Source organism: Musca vetustissima, unplaced genomic scaffold (genome assembly GCF_032173495.1).
Source record: "Musca vetustissima isolate MV318-11 ecotype Yass unplaced genomic scaffold, APGP_CSIRO_Mvet_v1 utg45413, whole genome shotgun sequence".
Lineage (NCBI taxonomy): Eukaryota > Metazoa > Arthropoda > Insecta > Diptera > Muscidae > Musca > Musca vetustissima.
The window spans coordinates 1-20,839 of NW_026880540.1; the positions used below are offsets into that span (position 1 = coordinate 1).

Genomic DNA, 20,839 nt, shown 5'->3' on the forward strand with positions numbered 1-20,839 from the left:
CAATAGCTTTATTTTAATCTGTATGTAAATGTTTGATTTTTGTTTTGTGGGTTGTCTGCTAAATTTGAAAGCGTGATATTTGACCCGTGTCTTAATATTTTAATTCAAAACTTTTTGTATTGAAAGAGATAGCTAGGAATAAATTGGGAAGGATGTAATAATGTAATAAAAATAGTTTTAAAAATCCACGGCTTGAATATTTACAAAAGCATGCCTTGAAGGGTGGCTAATAAAAATATATACAAAATCACGTCTTGAAGACAAAATATTACTTAAAAAATCCACATCTTGTTATGAACCTATAAAAGATACTCTAAAAATTCAAAATATTTTTAAACCAGTAAGGAAAGTTCAAAAGTCGGGCGGGGCCGACTATATGATACCCTTCACCACTTTGGGTACATGCAAGACATGTTTTTAAATCTACAATATCCTGTAGATAGAACGGTCACAGAATCTTTGGAGACCCATTGAGATGAAATCGGGCGAAATTACATGTGCTATCTAAATAAATGTTTGAACCAATTGAAAACCCCTTACACATACCATTCTTAAATCAATGAAAAATTGCATGTCAAACGGACAGACTTGGATTCTTTGGTGTACATTTTGTATGAAATCAAGTCAAATTATGTATGGGAACTATATATAAACACATGGACCTAATTGAGTAACCGTTGCATACAACATTTGTTTTTAGTAATCACTATATTCAATATATATAAGACTTATATCAAAATCTGAACCGATTTCAACAAACCTTATCACGCATTATTTTTTTTTCTCAATAGCATTCGCTATGCAAAATTTTACTCAATCAGAAAAATATTGGGAGTTTGGTGCATCATTCACAAAAAAATCTGACGAAACTATATATGGGAGCTATATGAAAATCTGAACCGATTACAACAAAACTTCGCAGACATCAATTTGAATATGATTCAGTACTCTGTGCAAAATTCTGTGCCAATCGGACAAATATTGGGAGTTTGGTGCATCATTCACATAAAATCGGAAGAAACTATATGTGGGAGCTATATCTAAATCTTAACCGATTTCAACAAAACTTCGCATAGACTAGTCTGGACCTAATTCAGTACTCTGTGCAAAATGTTGTGCCAATCTGACAAACATTGGGAGTTTGGTGCATCATTCACATAAAATCGGACGACTATATATATATATATATATATATATATATATACCGAACCGATTCCAACAAAAGCATGGCCCTCATTCAGTGCGCTGTGCAACATTTTGTCCCAATCGGACAAATATTGGGAGTTTGGTGTATCATTTACATAAAATCGGACGAAAATGTATATGAGAGCTATATCTAAATCTGAACCGATTTTTCTCAATTTTAATAGGGTTCGTCCTTGGGCCAAATAGATGAGATGTGCCAAATTTCATCCAATTCGGATCATAAATGCGACCTGTACTTTGTTTACAATTTAACATGGACAGACGGACATGCATAAATCGACTTAGAAAGTGATTCTATGCATATTCTCAAAGGAACCATGTGTGTATCTCGTTACAAACATATGCACAAAGGCAATACCCCGTACCACAGTGTGGTAAAGGGTATAAAAAACTTGTTTTAAGTAGTCCTCAAAAAATAATTTTGGCCGTGGTCCTTGTTTTGAGTGGTTCTTAGAAATGTATTTAAACAAATTCACGCCTTGAGTGATCTTTTATTTATTTTTCAATTTTTGATAGTTGCATTTGTATTTAGTCCAAATGTTGGTAATTCGCTTATGCTCATTTCCCATTACCTAAAAAGCTTCTTACATCTTCAATTATTCTCTTTCACATTTAAGTACAAAATATTTATTTAATTTACATAACCACCCACATGCATATACCCTCACAACTGACCAATCAAATTAAAATTTAGTAAAATAAATTTCTTTCAATTTGTTGGCCAGTTAAACGAATTACCAAATAAGTTGTTGAAGAATATAAATTAGGCAAATTTATTATAGTTAAAAGCATTTAAAATTATTTTTTAAGGGTATTTTGTGGTGTGCTTATAAAATAAATTATAAAAAACACAACAAAAAACCAACCACATTCTTTATAAGAAAGCAAACTACAAAGAAAACAAATTTCCCAAAAATAAAAACATTTCTTTAGCACTTGATGGTGTTTTGTTTTTGTTTCTGGTATTTCATAACAAACTGTAATACTAGCCGAGAAGGAAAACAAGGAAGTGCCAAAAGGAATACAAAGCAGAAAAATGTAGTAGTAATGCAATAGATAACAACATCAGCAGTTGTTGAAAAAAAAGAAGTGCCACTAAATCATAGTTCTTTTCGAGGGTGTAACAGGCTATGCTAAAAGCAGAAAAAGCTGATATTCTCTCTAACAAAAAAAAAAAAAAAAAAAATGAAATATTTCATTCTTTAGTTATTTTTCGGTTTATTTTTGCTTTTCTCTTGGTTTTTTCTCTTTGTTTATTTGGGTGTTTCAATTTTTCTGCTTAGTTATTTTCATTTCTTTTCTGGGGGTTTTTATTTCAATTCGTATTCCCGTTAAAAATGTATTTAATAATTTTTTAATATTTCTCCCTCTCTTTTGTTTTATTTTTTTTTCGTTGTCCATCATTGTGGCCATTTTCTGTTCATCGTATGGAAATGGTCATTCATTTAGTTAGTTAGAAAAGGCAGAAGCAATGGACAAAAATTAACATTATCGGATAGTGGATGGGTAAAAACAAGTGTTGTCAATTTGCAGAGTTTTTTTACTTGTCCACAAATGCCTTGTTGACCTCGAAGTGAGGCACCAGCAAAATTCTCATGTTGGTCGGTTAGCTAAGTACTTCGCTTTGTTACATAAGACATTTGGGTATAAAAGATTTTTTGTAAATAAGCAATAAATAGCTTCTCAGAACTAAAGGAACTGATGAGGATCAATGGCACGATGCGAAATTTAATGGACCCTGACTTTTGTGAGAAAAATTACAAAATTGGTATTCTATAGCGTACATATTTATCCCTGTAGGATATAGACCCGAGAAGCTGATATTATATCCAAGAGGAGTGGTTGACCTTTAAATTGAAACCAATTATATTGTCGTATGTTCTCAGATGTGAAAGTTACATTTAAATATTCAGATATTCAGATATTATTTAGTAACCCATTACCACACTAGAGGTAGGAAGTATAGCTTTGAAATTGTCCATGAGGATCCAGGTATGGCCAAGGACAACGCCTATAATTTTCGGTGATGATCATATAATAATATTGGGATGAAGTGGACCGAAAACTTATTTTTGTTGTGTTTTTTTTTCGAGTCGATATATAGGCCACAATTGAACGCCGAACATCAAAACACAACCCACGGTGAAGGGAATCTGGACAAGTAATTAGAACGGATGTACTGCATATTAGTAATATTTGTTGACCTCTAGTCGGTCAAGTGGGTGGAAATATCGAGAAATATTTTCCATGCTCAGAATATAAAACCACAGAAAATTAGATTTTCGTGGAAGTTGTGTAGGGTAACATATGGTCGGCCCCGTCCGACTATAATGCCCCACTCACCCTAAGTGACGGGAATTGTTAAAAAATATATTTTTTTCATCCACATTTATAAGAGTGTTTTTTTTGAAATGTTGTTGCATGATCCCGTCTTAGAGTATTTTTAATCGTTCAATGGTTCATGGTCCGTTAAAAGCGTGGTTTTTATTAAAATTTTATTTATTAAAAATATTTTTTTCAGAGACTCGTACTGGCCTGGATTTTTTATATTGACGTGGAACCTTTTAAGATTTTTTTATTTTTGCTGACCCATTAAAGTTTTGAAAATCCCTTAAGCATGGATTTTTAAACCCTATACAACAACCGCATTTTGTGGCCCCAAAGTTTGTAACGCCCTGAAATATTGGCCCTTAACACAATTTTTAGAATACCGATCATATCTACTCCAGCTGAGACGATCTAGACACCGGTTCAGGCCAAAGAAGACCCCTATGTATTTTGATAATAATCGGTTAGTTTTTAGGGGATGAAATGGACCAAAAACATTATTTTTTTTTGGCGCTCTATAGACCAAAATTATGACCCGAAATTTTACGCAGAGAAAGGGGTCCGACCATGGAACAAGTATAACAAGTATAGATGGTAAATTTTTACTACTGAATGACATATACCAGAAAAGTGGAGCGTATTACCAAGAGGAGTAGTTGACTTTTGAATTTATACCAATTATATTGTTGTATGTATTTGGATGTGGGACTTATACGTAAATATTTACAGAGGTCTACCTATACTCATAATATTTAGTATTGTCATTATCACGAAAGAGGGCAGAAATATTGTGTGGATCGCTTTGAAATTTTACAGGCAGTTTCGATTATGGTAAACGACGACGCCTATAATTTTCAGTAAAGATCGAATGATACTTAGAGGTCGTGTGTGTTTTTTAAAGTCGCTTTACAGACCACAATTTTAAGCCGAACATCACAACACACAGGGAAGGCCAAATATAGTGAAATATTGCTCAGGCTCAGAACGTAGACCGCGGAAAGTATGTGTAGGCTATACGTGGTAGTTATGGAGGACATCATAGGGTCGGCACGGTGCGGAATTAAAAACCGCTCACTGGTTTAAAATATTACGTTGGGGAAAAATAAATCCATTATGAAAATGTCGATAAAATCGGAGAAATGATCGAAGTTTACCGGCATGTTACCATTCGTTACATCGTCCAGAAGCTAAAAATCGATCATAAAACTGTTTTAAACCATTTACACAAACCTGAATTCAAAACGAAGCTCGATGTTCGCATGCTACGCCTATTGACAGAAAAAAAGGATGGATCTAATTTCCATCTGCGAAGTCTTGGCCAAACGGAATTAGATATACCCATGTTTTAAACGGGGGGTGACTGGAGATGAGAAATGGATCACGATCGTGGTCAAAGAGCGGTGAAACACCTCAAACGTTGACCAAACCAGGACTAACGGTCAGGAAGGTTCTGCTATGCATTTGGTGAGACTGGAAGGGTATTATTTATTATAAGTTGCTTCCATATGGACAAACGCTAAATTGACCAGAAAAAAAAATTGTTCGAATTTCTATCTGCTAAGCCTTGGCCAAACGGAATGAGATAGACCCATTTCTTAAACGGATGGTGACTGGAGATGAGATATGGATCACATACCATAATCCTGTGCGAAAACGATCGTGGTCAAAGAGCGGTGAAACACCTCAAACGGTGACCAAACCAGGACTCGCGGCCAGAAAGGTTCTGCTATGCATTTGGTGGGACTGGAAGGGGATTATTTATTATAAGTTGCATCCATATAGCCAAATGCTAAATTGACCAGAAAAAGGGTCAGAATTGTCCAACAGGACAACGCAAGGTCACACATATTTACAGTGACTCGCCAGAAACCCAGTTTGTTGTTTTTATAAAAGCCTGACTATTTTGCAAAAACAAAACATAAATGGTATTCCCAAATAACCCGACAACACTACTGAATAATGGATTTATTTTTCCCCAACCTATTACTTTTATCGATTTGTACACATTTGTTTTCATGGATCCTCATAAGTGTTCTCCAGTGTATTGGACAAATTTAATTCATCGTTTAAAGAAGACTTTTTATGACTGAGGTTTAAATATATATATATATATATATATTCCTGCATGGGTATTTTTTTAATTAATTTTTCTATAGAATCTTGTGAGCATTCATGTGTTAAATCGTTTTACAGGGATTAGAAAATATTTTCTATAGAAAGTGGATTTATTTAGCTCAAGTTCATGTCATGCCTTCATATTCCAAATGAGATCTACGTTTGTCTATATATTGGTCCGTATTAATTTATACATTATGTATACTACATGGATTCATATATATTATAAATATATATTTGTCCAAATCATGATATTTTGGAATACAGCTCAAATTGTTATACATATAGTGAAAATGTATTTATTTATTTCATATTATAAAAAATTTGATTTTTAAATTCGTAATTGTCATCACTGTTTGTCGTTTATAAACGACTTTATTTTGGGCAGTAGGTTGTTTATCATTTTTATGTTTTTGCTAAAGCATTTACACTGTACTCTTAGCTTTGCTTCATCGATTTTTTTCTTTCATATTATTCGTTAAAAATGTGGACTTCAATTTCATTTCTTGTACTCCATTTCTATGAAAAATTGTTGTCACTAGTTTGTAAGATTTTAAAAACGCATATCAAAGTAATTTTTTGGGTTTTTTGAATAATACTTCTCACATAACTTTTCTTTACATTGCAAATCTAATGGGCCAGCTTTGCGTATGAGTTATACACATTCACAGAATAAGTGCACCACTCATCACCCATACGCAGTGGAGCACAACAATGTTCAAAGTTATTAATTTTGTTTGGAAATGTAATTTTCTTTAATTGTAAATTGTGTTTCTCGATTTTGATTTTTCAAGATTTTCAATGGGCTGGTAAATCAATACCAATGCTTGTTAAGGTTTGTAACTTTACACATATATAATTGAAGATTTAGAAGAGAAGAAAAATAATTTAGAAAAAAATGTTGTTGTTGTTTTTTGTAATTAAAGAAAAGTCCTTATTTTCGATGGCGGGCATGATAACTCCTCACTGGAACATCGGAATCCGAAAATTCCAACGGTGTTAGAAAGAGTACATGTCTGGCTCTCGTATGAACTAGGATTATTGACTTCGCTCCAAAATTAACAAAATGGTGGACCTCTGAAAAAATATTTTTGGAAAATCGCCGATTTTTTACCAAAACCCAAGTCAAAAAATAAGGAAGACCTTCACCGATTGGCTTTATCCTAGTTCATACGATAGCTACACACTCACAGAGAAACGTGTAAAAATTTGAAGTCGATTGGGTTGTTAGTTTTTGAGTTATCGTGCCCGCCATTGGCAAAAAAATGTTTAGAGAAAAACGCGTTTAAAGTTTGAGAAGCCCTTCAGCCGTCACTTGATGCTGACACAATAAATCGGCTATATCTTCAAGACTTCTTGAGATTTTCATTTGAAATTTTGTAGGGACATTATTTAATTAGAGTAGATTCGAATTATATCAACAAAATTTTTGACCCCGAGAATGGGGTCAAAAAAAAAAATAAACTTACCTATATTCATGTGACATGAAGAAGGTACCACGAATGTTGCAGCCATTGGGATTTTTACGTTTGCCATTGAAAATCTTCAAATAATGATCGTAGTTATTCAAATTGACAGCACCATCGAAGGTCAACATAATCATTTGGGGGATCTGTAAGAAAGGGCGAATAAACCAAAAAATATTAGGCATAGAATTTATTTATTTTTATTTTCAAATATAAAACTAATACCAATGTGTAACAAGATTTTGAGGGGTGGGAAATTCCATATGGACATGAAAGCCTTTGGGGTGTATAATAAGAATCCAGGTGGAACAATTCGCTATAGGTTAAATTGTCCATGAATTTTTTTCGTAACTCTAAAGTTACCAACAAAAAAGGTAATTTTTATTCATGTCTTGCTACTATTGATATATTTTTTTAATTTTCAATATTTTATTTCAATACTCCTTTCAATTGTGCATTTTCATTTTCCAATAAAAAATCTATAACAATTTCCAGATCATTTACCAAGACCACAATAACCAATAATATCGTTTCAACTACATTATCATTTCTCACTAGTTATGAGATTTATTTAATAGACTTATAAATATTTAATGTTTTTTTAATGTTTTTTTCTTTTCTGCAGTTTTTGCGATTTCACAATACCACTATTGTCCATTGCAACAACAACAGAAGCAAAAAAAAAAAAAAGAAAGAAATACTAGCCAAGCATAAATAGCCATATTGACACAAAATGACGGACATTCAAGGAATTCTTGGAATTTTTGTCACTTCAACTTCAAGTAAAATGCAAATCTAATATAAAACCAGTGAGCGGAGCAGTATAGTCGGACGGAGCCGACCATACGATATCCTAAACAACTACCACAGAACTTTATCATTCTGTGGATTTTTATTCCGAGCCTGGGCAATATTTCGTAATATTTGCACCCTCTTGCCCGATTAGAGATCAACAGCTCTTCCTTACACTGACATATTTTCCGAATATTTCTAATATTCGGTACATGTCCATATTCCACTCCCCGTGGGTTGTGTGGTGATGTTGTCTTATAATTGTGGCCTATATATCGACTAAGAAATTAAGTTTTCGGTCCACTTTATCCCAAAATTATTATCTGATTATCACCGAAAATTATAGGCGTTGGCATTGAGCATAACTGGAAACTCATGGAACATTTCACAGCGATCAGCGCTATATTTCCGCCCTCTAGTGTGGTAATGGATTACTAAATAATATCTGAATACGTAAGCACCTGTAAATATTGAAGTGTAACTACCGCATCCGAGTACATACGACAATGTAATTGACAGACGGACGGACGCATATGTCTAGATCGACTCAGCTAGTCGAGATATGACGATCTGTATATGACGATCGGTCTAGGACCAATATTTCGCGGCGTTACAAACTCTTGGGGCTGCACAAAGCTATAATACCCTGACAACTTAGTTGTGTAGGGTATAACCAGTAAGGAAAGTTCAAAAGTCGGACGGGCCGACTATATGACACCCTTCACCACTTTGGGTACATGCAATACATGTTAATATCTACAATATCCTGTAGGTAGAACGGCAATAGAATCTTTGGAGGACCATTGAGATGGAGTCGGACAAAATTAAATGTGATATCTAGATAAATATTTGAACCAATTGAAAATTGCATGTCAAACGGACAGACTTGGATACTTTGGTGTACCATTTGTATGAAATCGAGTCAAATTATGTATGGGAGCTATATATAAACACATGGACCTAATTGAGTAACCGTTACATATACCATTTGTTTTTTTGTAATCACCATATTCAATTTAATACCCTCTGCCAAATTTCGTGTAACCACCATTTACATAAAATGGAACGAAACTATACATGACCTTATCGAAATCTGAGCCGATTTCAACAAACCTTATCACGCATCATTTTTTTTCTCAATAGCATTCGCTATGCAAAATATTTACAAATGTTGGGAGTTTGGTGCATCATTTACATAAAATAGAACGAAACTATATATGGGAGCTATATCTAAATCTGAACCGATTTTCTCCAATTTCAATAGGGTTCGTCCTTGGGCCAAATAATTGAACTGTGCCAAATTTCATCCAAATCGCATCATAAATTCGAACTGTACTTTGCTAACAAAAATACATGGACGGACGGACATACGTAAATCCAATCAGAAAGTGATTCTATGCATATTCCCAAAAGGAACCATGGGTCTATCTCGATTCCTTTTGCCTGTTACAAACATATGCACAAAGACATAATACCCTGTACCACAGTGTGGTGAAGGGTATAAAAGTAAGGCAGAAAAATGCGAAAAAAAATATTTCTAAGAATTCTTGAATTTTTTCTCTCTCGCCATAAAACGTTTTCTATGCCAGCAGAAGACGGTGGAAACACAAGTGGGCGAAGGAATGACAATTTTCATAATAACAACAGAAAAACCAAAGCCAACGAAAAAAATAATAAACCGGAAAAAATGTATTTACATTTCCACTTGTCGACGACAAATAAGGGAAATATTTGTCACTTTAACATTCAACGGATCTCAGAGGGACGGGGGGAAATAATTTTTTTTTTCAAAAAAAGGAAAAAAAGAACACAGAAAAAAATTGGAATGCAAAGTTCAAGTGGCGCTGAAGGTGCCCGCTTGTGATGACGTTGAGGAAAAGTGGACCTTAAGTAATACGCGAAATGATACTTTTCATAAATAAATTGGGCCGAGTGGTGGTTAGTAGGCGGAGGAGCAGCAACTGCTACCAAACATTTGCATCCGCCACCATTGCAGTTAGCATGAAAAAGGTTAGCCATTGCCCTTGCGCTGAGGTAAAATGAAAATTCAATGGTGCTGCTGTTTTGCATCCGGATTATGGTGGTGTTAGTGAAGGTGGTAACTGGTGAAGGCGGTATCTGGTGAAGGTGGCAGCTGGTGAATGTGGTAGTATTTATGTTGGCTATTTTGCCTCATAGCCTCATTTCTTGGAATTTTCGTTCTACATTTTTTTGGATTTTATGATTATTTTTTTTAGACCAATCCACTTCTTTCCCTTTTCCCTCTCTTTTCCAACCTTTTTCTTTGGAGTACAACTGCAAATCTTTTGGTTTATGGTTCGAATGGTTTGTTTTATGTTTTCACTACTGCTGAACTGGCCTTAAATCATGGCATAATAGAAATACCAGGGAAAATATTTGTGAATTTTTGCAGAGTTTAGATTTTTGTTTGTTGTTTTTTTTTTCTTTCATTCTTCCTGTCTATATATTTTGACACTTGCCATGGATCCAAATGTTTTTCGTTTTTTTTTGAATAGTCAATGATGTTATTGAACTGAGGAGCATCGGAATTGAAGTGTATGAATAATAAGTATTGACAGATGGTTGGTATGGATTTGAATGCCGGGATAAATGGATTGATGGTGTTTCATAGCTGCTTGTTGTTGGTTGAATGAATGAATAGATGGACGGATGACTAGTGGTGGCCTGCCGATTGTTTGTTATGAATAGACGGATATTTAGTTGAATAGCGATTTCTTTGTTGTTTTTTTTTTCTCTGGAATATTTTTTTTGTTTGGTTACCAACCCAAATCTTTGTTGTTTCATTGCAAAGCATATTGAGGCCAATGATGGGGAATAATGAGTTGGTGTTGGTATTAAAGGGGTAAAAATATAGGTTTTTAATGGTGACACTTCTACATCGTAATGGTTATAGATTTTAGAATCATCTGAATTTTTTTGATCTTCAAAAATTATATTTTATGTATACACTCTAAAATTATGAAAATATTTCCTATTTTTATTTTATCCGTCATAGAAAAAAAGGAATAGACTATGTGAAAGGTTTATGCATTAGGTCATCCAGTAAGGCCAGCTTTTATCTACATATTTTTTCCAAAATATATTGAATTTGAAAAAAACAACCATATTTTGATTTGACAAATTATCAAATAATATACAAAATGTTTATCAAAAATTAATGAAATTTTTTTCAAAGATATTTTCGCCATAACAACAACTTTTGACAGAAAAAATAGATTCGCCTTCTGGATGAACTGTTATTTGGGCCATGACTATGAGAATAGAATAGCAATAACTGAAAACCCCTTTATATTAAGATTCCTTTTCACTTCATCTTTCATATCGTCTATATGCCTCAACATCGAATTTTGCACAAAAGAAGGAAAGGTACATCCCATCACATAGACATTTGTATTTTGCCTAGGTTCCAGGTAAACTCCCCCATGTTAAATTTCAACATATCTTTCTAAATGTTTCAAATGTGTGTTTCTATCCACTCCGAAATTTCAGGGTTGACAAATTCGATAGATTTTGAAGTTTCGATTAATAGTCAATTTAAAACTTATCCATAATATCCCACACAACAACGTTGTGAGGTTATAATACGCTTGCTTGGCCCGATCGGCACGTTTATATGGGGACTAGGTCATTGCATTATGTGGGTTTTTACGCTCTAAGTTTTTTTTTTTCACCCGGTATCCGATTGCCAAATTAAATGACTGTAATAGAGAAAATTCACTTAAAAACAAAATAACACCGAAAATTGGACGGGATGATATTGGGGGGATACTATTAAAACTTGGACTTGTATTGAACATTTTTCGGAAAATTGACAATGAGACGCTATCTTAATATGGAGGCTATCAAAGCAAAACATAGACCTATATTGATTATTTTTTGTATATATGTATGTATTACAACCTTCGAGAAGCCTACGAAATTATAGGGGGTGGGAAAAGTCGTCTGAAGCCTTAAAAACAACTAAAATGGGTCGATACCGTTATATGGAGCTATATCTTAACGTAAAACGACATTTATAATTGTTGGTAGGGAGATGCGATACCCCACGAGAATATGAAAAATTAAATTAGAGCTAATTGGGTTGAAAAACTTGCTACCAATATAAACTCCAATTTTACGGGAAGTTCCTATATTAACATCCCGAAAAGAGATTGTGTAAAATCTGCTCAAACTCCCCAGAAATACCAAATAATGGGGAGATACCATAATATGGGAGCTTTTTGGTAGTGAGATTGTTTACTAAAATACAAAATAACAGCTATTTCGTTCAAAAAACACACCCGAAATACAAAAAATTCGGAATATGGGGGTTTTCGCTTTATGGGGGCTTCCCCGAAACATGGACCAATATCGATCATTTTTGCTAGGGAAATTTTCTACCCAATCAGGATCCCAAACCAGCGAGCGGAGCAGTATAGTTGGGCGGGGCCGACAATGTGATACCTTACACTAATTGGATTTATATTCGAAGTCTGTGCAAGGTTTCGGGGTATTAGCAACCTCTTGGGCGATTAGGGGTCAACTGGTTTTCTTATTTTACTCACAAAAGTTTTTGGCTCATTGGATCTCCTAAATATTGAACGGTCATTATCACAATAGCCATTAATTAGTTGGCCAGATCCCTTTCCTCGTATAACATTTGGGATATTCGTCATCGAATAGTGTCCTCTAAATCGACTAGAAAACCAAACAAAAATAATGTTTTTGGAAGGAGTCTTCTTTGACACTTAAAACCTAAATGTGGTCTATATTGGACCATAACTGTAGCCTGTACTGAGTTTATAAATTATAATGGACAGACGGACGGACACACATGTTTAGATCGATTCAGCTAGTCGAGATATGACAATCGGTATACTTAAAAGTAGCTCTAGGACCAATATTTTGCGGCGTTACAAACTCCTGGGGCTACACAAAGCTATAATACCCGCACAACGTAGTTGTGTAGGGTATAGAAAGCCTCAACAAAATGTCAAATATTGGGGTATACTGATATATGAGGGTTACCCTAAAATATTGATCGATATATTTATTATTTATATATGTCAGAGCACTTTATTCAACAGTGCGAGCTGTCCCGTGATTTGAACAGACAGGCGGACATGGCGACATTGAATTCTTATCGAGAATATAAATACTTAACGGGGTCACAGGTGAATGTTTCGAACGGACGTTCAAGGACGAAGGTCGATGTGCCATAAAATAATAATGTAGATCCGTTAGATAGAGGGATCCTAAGGCATTTCAAAGATAAAAAGGATCTCCTGGAAAAATACGATCGCGGTGCTTCAAAAGACGTATATAAAGTCTTAAGAAGGGAATCATGAATCTACATCGTATGAGCCTGAAACAAATCAACATTCTACCATGTGGGCCTTCGTAGACGAAATGGTTTCTGTAAGAAGCACTTCGGAACAAATGGTTTTCGACGAAACTGGACATATATCAACTAGTTCACTTGAAAGTCGCGGAACGGTCAATTCTAATTGGTACGTCACTCTTATTTTGCCTGAAGTCTTCGGAGAAATTTGAAAGGTTAGAAAAACAAGTCAATATCGATCAATATCAATATCGGCTGAAGTAATCGCATTTGTAACGGACCAAAGTAAAAAATCATGGTTCATCGGCAATACAGTCCAAACATGGTACCTAATGATTTCGTTTCTATTCGCATGAAAAAGAGTGCTGGAGAAAATTATGGAAAACAATAAAGCTATTTTGGATAATAAATAATGGCATTTTCATCGTTCTTAATATAACAGACCTCGAATTTTGAAGATCTTAGTCACATTTTCTGTAATAAGAGTTGCAATTTCCTGTTTTCGTAGAATAAAAGATCTCTCATAAATCCAATACGAAGCATAATTTGTCAGTTAGGATGCATTCTGCAAATTTCTGTTTTCTGTTTTCAAAACAGAAGTGGCTATTTTTTGCTACATGTACACTTCTTGCCTAGATCCAGCTTCCATTTCGAGTTATGGGTTGATTATGTCTATGAACAATCCGAATATATATATATATATATATATAGGGGCTCATATTAAGAGTATAACAAATTCGGTCCCACCGAATTTAAGCGATGCTAAGTTCGAGGACATTTTATATCGGCCCATGTTTAGACGATAGAACGATGTGCTCTAATTTAGGTATTGTTAATATTTTTCCCCAATTTCTAAGCGAAGTAGTTTTTGTCGTTTGGGTCAAGTTCATGGGATAATAACTCCAATGAAAAGCACTATTTATGATATATTGCACATACATTGCAACTATTCTTAGATGTATGGTATTCAAAATATGGTATATCATTCTACGTTTTGGTAAATCCCCCATGTAACGATACTTTGAGATTTTCAGGCACTTTTTTTGACCGAATTGGCTCTAAGTTGATTGCAAATCATCTTGCATATAATTATCAATATTGATCGGCCTTAACATATCCCTTCCTTTTTCTATATTCAGGGCTTTCAGAATATTTTTATCCAGGTTTAACTCTAATATATTGAGTTATTATTGGGTGTCAAATTTTTATTCCAAAAATCCATCATATAAAGGTCTAGCCCCTTTATAGTTTGCTTTAATGTGTCTAGGCGAATTTTCTAACCAAATTGACCATATAATAATTATATAATTAGGCATTTTGAGACCTTGGTCAGCAAACAACTTATTTACACAACATTTTCCTTGTGATTTTCAAATAATTTATATTTTGAGTAGATATTTGTCTTCTTTAAATTTAAAACAATTCCTATATGTCACCCAATATTTTTAAGACTGTCCATTAACGGCATTTATAAAATTCAATCTATAATGTATAATTTTATTGCATAGCAAATTACAGGCCTCATATAACATTTATACACCTAAACAAAAATCCATATGAATATTTACAAACATAAATTTTAATAAATATTTATTGAAACATTTCCACTCATCACAAACATCTCATGGGAGTTTCGATGTCAACCATACTCTGTTTTTAATTAAAATTTCAAAACATTCAAAATTCAAATGCAAAATATCTTTGGGGATTTCATATCCTTGATATGGTTAATGATAGCGATAACTGAGTGGCTGACAGGCAGGCGGTGAGGTAAAAATGTTGATACATTAAATACAATCGAAATCATTGAGGTGTTAATTTAAGTAATTACCCAGTCAGTTGAAAATACAAAATGAAAATAGTTTGGTTTGTGGTGTGGTAACCCACACAAAAATACAAAATCAGATAAATTTAACACCTACATCTAACACCGCGATGCTATTACATATCTATTCAAGGTTTAATGTTAATGTTTTAATTAGAAAATATTTTAATTAATTGTCATTAGTTATGTAATAAATGAGATAATAATGGGTATTAAGAGATTGCTGCAATTTGTCTGATTATTATAACTAGTGGGCGGTATTTAAAGTTAAATATTTTGAAATCATTTCATTTAATTACTACCTTTCCCATTTTTGTTTAAGAATTTCATTCTATTGAATTTTGATAATTCATTTTTTTTTGTGTTTATTTAATATTTTTGTTATCCGAACGTATATTTATTTCCGCTTGAATTGTAAATATTTCTTTCATATCCCTTGCTAATATAAGGAAAATATTATATTTGTAGACATGTATGAGTCGATACAAAGAAAAAGAGTGATTGAAATGTTCACAGTCCTTGTGTGTCAATGTTGCTTTTTTGTGAAACAGGTCCTGCCAATGGTAACACGTTAACAAGATATGAGGAATAGCTCACCCTTGACAGTGGTATTCTGGAATACACTAGGTTGGATTGAAAATGTATGTGGATTAACATAAAAAAATCCTCAATATGAAACAAGTGAAAATGCCGTTAAGTTTGGTCGAACTTTTCAAACTCTCCACCATAAGGAGGGCGTTTCAAATACGTACAAGCGATCAGGGTTTTTATATGAGGGCTATATTAAGAGAAATTACTGCCAGCAGAAACCTTGGACGTATATTGAAAATGTTATGTGAAGAAGTTTGTTTTACCGGCCAAAGGACCCATAATGCCAAATTGTACATTGGTTGGAAAATGCGCATAGGATCAATAAAATGTCTATAAATGGGCTGGAGCTTTATATTTTATAGGACGATTTGCCCCTCAGGAGAAAATGCAAATAAAATATTTCTGAAATCCTCAAAATAACAAAAATTGTGTGTTATATATACCAATACCAGCTTATATGCCGACATTGATTCGGTTTAGTAAGACAAAGTTGGGCCAATATTGATAACTTTTGGTAGGAAGATTGGAGACCTCATGAGAACCTAAGATATAAATTTAGCCATCCTTGAAAAATATTTTTAAAAAATCCACGCCTTTAGGTCATCCTTGAAAAATATTTTTAAATAATTCACACCCATATTTGGGAAAATATTTTTTAAGTCCACGCCCGCAAGTCACATTTGAAAAGTATTGAAAAGAAACCACGCCTATAAATCCTTGAAGAAATATTTTTGACAAATCCACGTCTATTGACTCTTGAAGAAATATTTTTAACAAACCTACGCCTATAAATCCTTTAAATTATATTTTAAACAAATCCACGCCCATACGTCATATTTAAAAAACTATATGAGCGGAGCAGTATAGTCGGACGGGCCGATCATATGATACCCTACAAACTTCCACGAACTAACTAACTTTCTGAGGTTCTATATTCTGAGCTTGGGCAATATTTCGCGATATTTGCACCCGGTTAGAGGTCAACAAATATTGCTAAAATTCAGTACAGATTCCCTTCACCGTGGGTTCTGTTGTGATCAGCTTTCAATTTTCGTTCCACCTCATCCCAGTATTATTATCTGATCATCACCGAAACTTATAGGCGTTGTCCTTGACCATACCTGGATACTCATGGACAATTTCAAAGCGATCTGCGCTATATTTGCGCCCTCTACTGTGGTAATGGGCTACTAAGTAGTATCTGAATATGTAAACATCTATAAATATTTACGTGCAACTCCCAAATCCGAGTACATACCATAATATAATTGGTATCAATTTAAAGGTCAACCACTCCTCTTGAATATACCATCAAATATGTCTATGTCCTTCAGGGGTAAACATATACGCTAAAGAATACTAATTTTGTCATCGTCCATTTGGCTCGCTAAATATTGACCGATCTTAATCAAAACAGGCATGCCTATTCTTTGGCCCGATCCCCTTCTTCATGTTTGCACCATAAATGCGGCCTCGGGAGCGATCGCAAAATCAGACAAAAATAAAGTTGTTGGTCCATTTTATCCCCTAAATATTAACAGATCTTTACCAAAAACAATAGGGGTCTTCATTGACCAGAACTCATCCCACATGCAAAATTTCGTGAAGATTGGTCCATAACTGTGGCCTGTATCGTGTTTACAAATTCTAATGGACAGACGGACGGACACACATGTCTAGATCGACTCAGCTAGTCGAGATATGACGATCGGTATACTTAAAAGTGGGTCTAGGACTAATATTTCGCGGCGTTACAAACTCTTGGGACTGCACAAAGCTATATTACCCTAACAACATTGTTGTGTAGGGTTTTTTTGCATGGAGAAGGCCAAAGAATAAGCATGCCTATTTTGATAAAGATTGGTCAATATTTTGCGGGTCAAATGAAACCAGGCTTTTGTGTGGAAAATGACAAAAATTGTATTATATGGCGTAAATATTTACTCCTGACGGACATAGACCCGAGAAGTTGATAGTATATCCAAGAGGAGTGGTTTACCTTTACATTGACACCAATTGCATTGTACTGTGTGTACCCGGATGTGGGAGTTACACTTAAATATTTACAGGTCCTTACGTATATATATATATATTATATACTAACCTATTACCACACTAGAGGGCGGAAATATAGCGCTGATCGCTTTGAAATTTTCCATGAGGATCCAGGTATGGTAATGGACAACGCCTATAATTTTCGGTGATGATCAGATAATAATATTTGGATGAAGTGACCCGAAAACTTAATTTTATGTGTTTTTTTATGAGTCGTTTTATAGGCCACTATTGAAAGCCGGACATCACAACACAACCCACGGTGAAGGGGATCTGGACAAGTAATTAGAAGAGCTGTACTGAATATTAGTAATATTTGTAAACGTCTAGTCGGTCAAGGGGATACAAATATCGCTAAATTTTGCACAAGCTCAGAATATCCAACCATAGAAAATTAGATTTTCGTGGAAGTTGTGTAGGGTATCATATGTTCGGCCCCGTCCGACTATACTGCTCCGCTCACTGGTTTAGAATTTTTTATTTTTTGGGAAATCCACGCCTTTGCGGGATGTTGATTTGTATACCCTTCACCACACTGTTGTACAGGGTATTATGTCTTTGTGCATATGTTTGTAACATGAGATAGGCCCATGGTTCCTTTTGAGAATATGCAAAGAATCACTTTCTCAGTCGATTTATGCATGATGTTAAATGGTAAACAAAGTACAGGACGCATTTATCATCCGATTTGGATGAAATTTGGCACAAGTCACTTATTTGGCACAAGGACGACCCTATTGAAATTAGGAAAAATCGGTTGAGATTTAGATATAGCTCCCATATATATAATTTCGTCCGATTTAATGTAAATGGTGCCCCAAAGTCCCCATATATCTTTCGATTTGCACGAAATTTGGCACAACGTACTAAATTAAGTCTAGAACGATATGTGCAAAGTTTCGTGAAAATCGGTTCAGAGTTAGATATAGCTCCCATATATAGCTTCGCCCGATTTTAGGTAAATAGTCCACTAAAGTCTCTGAAAATCTTTTGATTTGCACGAATTTTGGCATAGTGTACTGAATTAAGTCTGGAATGATGTGAAAAGTTTTGAGAAAATCGGTTCAGATTTAGATGTAGCTCCCATATATTGCTTCGCCCGATTTTAGGTAAATAGTACACTAAAGTCCTTGGAAATCTTTTGACTTGCACGAAATTTGGCACAGCGTAATGAATAAGGTCCAGAATGATGTTTGCCAAGTTTCGTGTAAATCGGTTCGTATATAGCTCCCATATATATCTTCGTCCGATTTAAGGTTAATTGTGTACCAAGTCTCTATATATCTTTCGATTTGCACGAAATTTGGCACAGCGTACTAAATTAAGTATAGAATGATGTGTGCAAAGTTTCGTGAAAATCGGTTCAGATTTAGATATAGCTCCCATATATAGCTTCGCCCGATTTTAGGTAAATAGGTAAATAGGTTCTGATATAGGTATTTTCATCCGATTTAAGGTAAATGGTGCACCAAAGTCCCAATATATATTTCGATTTGCACGAATTTTGGTAATTTGTACTTAATTAAGTCTAGAATGATGTTGCTAAGCTTCGTAGCCAAGCCTGATTGACACAACGTACTGATGTTATATAAATAAGTCTCTGGCAAATTTCCCTGAAATCGGTTCAGATATAGATTTATAACAAAATGCGTCTGTTAGGATACATATGTAAAATATACCCATAGTGGTGAAGGGTATCATATAGTCGGCCCAGTCCGACTTTACTACTTTCCTTACTGGTTTTTATTTCAGTAGTTCCTTACAATCCTAATCAAATTAATACCATTTAATTTTCCAGGTCTTTGTATTCAGATCAGTGTCTTTATATTCTTCGAAATGTATATATGTGGTTATGTGTTTGTAGTTTGTCATATGGAAATAAATTTCCTTTTTGCATTGTTCGTTCGTTCATTCGTCCGAAATGAATGACCGAAAAGACCCCCATCCGAATAACAAATAAACATAAACTTTATCGAGTCAATGAAATAAAAATGGGATAATGGATAGAAACCAAAAGATTCAAATATATGACCGCATAACCTGGCAGATATATATACGAGGTATGCTAGTTCTATAATGGATACTTAAATAAAGCCATTCACAAAAAAATCATAATTAGGAATATTGCCTAACAGGGACCCAATGGGGACTTCAAATTTTACAGCAAAGTTTAAAGGTGTCTAAAATCGGCACTGCTGTTGGACAAATTTTCTATAGAAGTATTCTTTGGGACTGGGAATCCAAAATTCCAAATGTCCCCAATTTTTTTTAATTTATTAGAAGATTTTCCTTCTTAGCTAGAAGCCGGACTAACAATTTATATAAATGGCGACCTTCCTGCGTATACGTATAATATATAACAATTGCTGTCATACGACATAAAAAGGAAAATTCGGGATAAGCAACAGTCTTTCATATGGAATGTATCTCTTAGTTTTTTCTTCTCTGGGTGAGTGTGTCCGTCCGTATGTCTGTCGGTTGGTTTATTCTTTCTTCTTCCTTATTTATAGTTTATTTTATTTCCTTTTCTTTATGCAAACGCATTTGCTTTCCATTTGTATAACAAAAAAGAAAAACCAACTAAAGAAGAAGCCTGACCGGATGCCATGTGGCAGGAGAAGAAACACTGGGCGTATTCCTATGGACTTGAAATGTTCGATGCTGTTGCTGCTGCTGTTGGACATAAAAATTCCTTTGGGCAATCTACTGGTCTTGTTAGGGGACATTCTAAGTTTTTGCATGGATTCGAACTATTACTTTCGTTGTTGTTGTTGTAGTTTCTACTTACATTTTCCGCTTCTAAACCACCGGGAATTTGTGTGCCATCCTTTGAACAGAAACAGTATGGCAGTTGACATTCGCTAGGATCACATTTTTTTGCTTTATCAGCAGGTGCTTCAGTAATGGTTGCTGGTGCTGTAAAAGAGAGAAAAATGGGAACAAATGAAAAAAAGTGGGAAAAAAGAAATGAAAATAAATGTATATAAATAACATTAACAAATATCTGCAGTTGTACTTTTGGTACTGTACTTTTAGCACTGCTGCCGACACTGCTGTGGTGGATAGGGAGACTATGTGGGTCCCCAACGCATTGAATTAAAACGGAACTATAAAATAGTT

General features: G+C 34.4%; 1 protein-coding gene across 1 annotated transcript; it reads right to left on the reverse strand.

The window, feature by feature from the left end:
* Nucleotides 1-7,111: 7,111 nt before the first annotated feature.
* On the reverse strand, nt 7,112-20,635 carry LOC133326216 (chitin deacetylase 1-like; the record flags this gene model as incomplete). The annotated part of the gene is made up of 2 exons (XM_061534895.1): nt 7,112-7,261; nt 20,508-20,635. Coding segments are annotated over 2 exons (275 nt in total), but the record flags the coding sequence as incomplete, so codon positions are not given.
* Between the last annotated feature and the right edge of the window lie 204 nt (nt 20,636-20,839).